The sequence below is a fragment of the Volvox carteri genome, assembly GCF_000143455.1.
Source record: "Volvox carteri f. nagariensis unplaced genomic scaffold VOLCAscaffold_123, whole genome shotgun sequence".
In the NCBI taxonomy this organism is placed as follows: domain Eukaryota; kingdom Viridiplantae; phylum Chlorophyta; class Chlorophyceae; order Chlamydomonadales; family Volvocaceae; genus Volvox; species Volvox carteri.
The window spans coordinates 47000-51653 of NW_003307666.1; the positions used below are offsets into that span (position 1 = coordinate 47000).

At 50.7% G+C, this 4654-nt stretch overlaps 1 protein-coding gene across 1 annotated transcript in view; it reads right to left on the reverse strand.

The window, feature by feature from the left end:
* The window catches only part of VOLCADRAFT_108483 (uncharacterized protein), a gene marked incomplete at both ends in the record, with an annotated part of 36446 nt that extends 32110 nt beyond the window's left edge, over window positions 1-4336 (reverse strand). Inside the window, 4 exons of the mRNA XM_002959083.1 lie at window positions 2347-2474; window positions 3137-3250; window positions 3295-3389; window positions 4104-4336. Of these exons, the coding sequence (XP_002959129.1) occupies window positions 2347-2474; window positions 3137-3250; window positions 3295-3389; window positions 4104-4336 (570 nt within the window). The remainder of the gene's footprint in view (window positions 1-2346; window positions 2475-3136; window positions 3251-3294; window positions 3390-4103) is intronic.
* Window positions 4337-4654: the final 318 nt, after the last annotated feature.

Sequence of the window (4654 nt, forward strand, 5' to 3'; positions counted from 1 at the left end):
TTCGTACTCTCTACTCGATTGCCGTGCGAGCGGCCCACCCGCCCTCCCACTAACAGCCAAATGGCTGATCGGAATTGTCTTTGAAGGGTTTGGGTACCGCGGGAGTGTGGTCGCAGACGCAATGGCCTTCCCCACAATAAGTTAGTAGTGAGTACGGATCACGCGATGACGTTTAAGCAAAGTTCAAATGTATGAAGAAAGCAGTGAGTGCTGTGGTTCACAGCTGTGAACCTGCAGGTCATATGCAACGGCGGTGCACTTTGCACTTTGCAGTCGCGTATGCCATTCGCAATGCTTTTGGATTGCTCGCGTTAAAAGTACAGTTCGCGTCCCGCAGCGCAAGTCGCAGTCACTCGCGAAAATTCGCATGTGCATACGCATTCGCACCATTCGCATGCGTATGCGATTCGCATCCCTTGCGTTTGGCTATACGCTCGCGTTAAAAGTCACCCGGTCGCGTTTAGGGTCGCGTAAAACTCGCGAATTCATTCGCCACATTCGCATGTGCATACGCATTCGCACCATTCGCATGCGTATGCGTTACACCTATAGCTAAGCTAACGCTCGCGTTAAAAGTCACCTGGTCGCGTTTAGGGTCGCGTAAAACTCGCGAATTCATTCGCCACATTCGCATGTGCATACGCATTCGCACCATTCGCATGCGTATGCGTTACACCTATAGCTAAGCTAACGCTCGCGTTAAAAGTCACCTGGTCGCGTTTAGGGTCGCGTAAAACTCGCGATATCATTCGCCACATTCGCATATGCATACGCATTCGCACCAGTCGCATGCGTATGCGTTACACCTATAGCTAAGATAACGCTCGCGTTAAAAGTCACCTGGTCGCGTTTAGGGTCGCGTAAAACTCGCGATATCATTCGCCACATTCGCATATGCATACGCATTCGCACCAGTCGCAGCCGCGTATGCCATTCGCTTGCGTATGCGTTACACCTATAGGTAAGGTAACGCTCGCGTTAAAAGTCACCTGGTCGCGTTTACGATCGCGTAAAGTTTGCGTTAGTTTGCGTTAGTTGCTTAAGCTAACGCACTGCCAGCCAAAATTACTCAGCTCGTTCGCATGCGAATAAAGATGATGTGCGTTAGGCCATACGCACAAGCGAACCGCTCGCGTTATCAGTGCTTAAGATCGCGTTTACATCGCGTTAGCGTCGCGTTAAACTCGCGTTAAAGCCTCGTAACGCGAATTTAACGCGACTTAACGCGATCACCCGTCGTCATAGTGATATGTGTGGGCGGTAGGTCTGAGCCAAACGTAAGACAGACCATACGCATGTTCATAAAAAACCCACCCACGCACCCATATCGCCGCGATTTAGAGCGTGCATACACAGTTACGCCTCTCACTCGAGGTTCAGAACGTAACCCATGCACCATCCAGAGCTTCATCACATGCAGCACTATTGCCATGCGCGGCCTCAAATAGATGTCCCAGCAAGCTAGCAAATATCTTGAGAGCATGTTCCGCTATGTACCATGCATACCCAATTAATGGTGGTGTATCCTGAAATCTGTTCTCTGTAGCTGTTCGTATTTCCTTTCGGTAGAAGGTTTGAACTGTTCGATCCTCTTTACCATTACCGCTGTAACTAACTGAAACCTGTTTACATATTTCTGTTTATGTTTACAAGACTGTCTAATCTTACTGTTACTAACCTGGCGGCTTGCGACTGCTGTACGTCGGAAATGCTATTCAAATGCCGCACCTGAAGTCCATACCTGAGTATGGGCGGGGGCTTAACCTGAGTAAAGCTGGGATCTGCGTCCCTGGTACTATCTGATTATCGGTTGGGTGAATATCTGTCTGCGGATTTCGGTTCTATCTACGCCGCCCAGTCAGACTGGGAACATTCGCGAACATGCCGGCATTGGGCCCAGGTGGACTCTGCCTCAATCGGTATCTTTCGATACCACCATTCAGTGGTACTGCATAGGGGCGGAAAGTAGGGGTGTTCCCAGCCGCCTAGATTCCCATCCCAATAATAATTCATCTGTATTTTGTGAAGCCTGGACAGTCAAGTTTTTCCTAGGTAGCCTTGCGCCAGCCAGCCGGCGGGTAGGTGTACAACAGCATACTCATTCTGCCTGGTGGACTCATTCTGCCTGGTTACAGCACTATCTCATGCACCCGTTTCAACCTATCTGCACATACGTACAGACACAATTTACACACCTATCTGCACATACACACACATACACATACCGAATAAGTACTGGAGGACTCCTTGTCGGGACATCTGGAGAGACTCTCGCTGCAGATACCAGATGCTGCCCAGCAGTAGCAAGAGCTCCAGAAAAAAACGGACCACCATCCGTATACTCACACCTCTCCTGCCGTACATATCTGCCAGCCGGCCTACGCTTGGGTACCATTCCAAACCGATCGTCGTGGTGGTGATGTACAATGCCATGAAGAAGCAATAATACATGGCCTGCCTCCTGTATATCTTGCCTGCGTGCGGCGTGCCAGTAATAATAGCATGTGTTCTTTTATTACATAATTTGTGGATGAGAGGAGAGAGAGTAATAGCTTAGGCCTGTGTGGGCTCTCAATGGTCGGGCCGTGATGTAGGCGATGATGATGGCAGGAACACGGAAATGCCTGATCACTCTTTGTCTGAGCACAGATTTGCTGCATGATTGCCGGAATCGCCACTCCGTAAGGATGAGGACTTGTAATCGTAAGGTCGCAGCTCCAAATCTGAATGACTCATACCTGGTGCAGCCAACTGGATCGCGCAGCTCTTTTGTTAAGGTCCGAGTCCGCCCCCGGCTGGCCCTTTCATAACGATGATCAAAAATGCTATGAGTCGGTCAGCAACTAGGTAATACTATCATATGTACTAGGTAGTGACCCACCACCAGCAGCATGGCCTACAGCTAGCAGTACGTACGTAGCTAGCTACATGACCGCATATATGCATAGGCAGCACACCCATCGACCGATCAACCCGCCAGCATAGTTACAGCAACCGTCTCTCTCGGCCATGTACCGATCCGAGCCTGCTGATATATGCTATCCACGTAAGGAGGTGGAAACTGGGGTGCCGAGGGGGTCTTGCCGCACCTACTTGTATAACATGATATGTATGTATGGACCGTCAGGCGGCTTACCAGCGTACATGTCCCATTTGTATGTGATCACCGCAACTATTGCGTCGGTTGAGAGGGCGTCATGGACACGGTTGGCTACCAGCGCGCCCAATGGAGACATGTTCACGAATCGCGCTGTCCGCGCCACGTACGGCAATTCACAGGAACCAAACTCGTACCGAGTGACGTCGTGTCCGATGGGAATCGGTAGGAGACGCCTATCATCACTATGATAATTAGGTCATGGAAATGCATGAAAGGAAGGTAACAGGTACTGGATTAGGGAGGAATGGGCGGGAGACGTTACTGCTGCATGTGTATGCTTAGCTTCCTGCAATCCAGGTCGGGGAGTGCAGCAGCTTGGATAGACTACTGGCAATGCTCATCGGCAGCCGCAGGCGGAGATCTGCTACGACAGCAAAATACTGGTGGATAAGGTAGGGGAAATATCAACCCTACATTGCCAGCCCCTACACGCCACACGCCAGGGCTTAGGCCCCGCAGTTATCTTTCCTGAGCTTCCTTACGCAAGGAGGATTATTATCAGCCTGCAGGACGGCTGAGACACAAATCCCCAAGACCCAGAAATACATGCACAGATGCAGAGATCACAGGCAGGTGGCTGGCAGAAGTTGAGGCCTGGCTTCTGTTCCCGGACGACCCGGTTTTAATCCGCCTGCCAACCTCTCGTGTGTTTGAGGGGTGTTGAAATGGCAGGTGGCCCCCCGTCTTATGGATGGTGTAGGATGAGATGATATCAACTTGCAAACTGACCAGGAACTATGTTGAGGCGTCGTTGATCCGCTAGATTTGATTGAATGGTGGTGGTGAGTTGCCAATCACATCGAGTTCAATCTGATGTTGGATGGTGTGATTGGATTAGGGTGCCCCTCTCGCAGGGGAGAGCAGGGACTGCCTCGGGAAAGGGGCCCGCTGGTGGAGCTTAACCACCCTGTATCAACATCATAGATACACACCCGCAACTCACCGCTTCAGGGGTATGAAGAAGTACCACAGCACTGCAAGCCGGTCCACCAGTACTTCGGCACAGAACCTGAAACAGGACGTGCTCGCCAACGGATCCACCCAGGATCCACTACGGGATTCACCCCATAGCCGGATACACGTCTCCCGACGCACATAAGTGCACACAGCCATCTCGTGCGTTACCTCCTTGGTCATGTCCGTTGGGTCCATCTGGAAATACACATACATGGTCATATATGTACCAGCCAAGCAGCCAAGCAGCCACACATCTCCCAAGTGATGTCATAGGGTAACTATGCCATATAGCTATACCATATCGTACATAGCAGTGCATCTCGCCTACTCTGCGTTATGCATATGCAGGGTAATAATGCAACTCGAGGCATAACACTCACACACACTCACACACACACACACTCTCTCACACATACACACACATGTGAGAGAGAGAGAGAGAGTGTGTGAGTGTGTGTGCACATACACACAGCACACTATACACAGCACGCAGCACACAGCAAACACCACAAACACTAATATCATCTCTCTCTGACC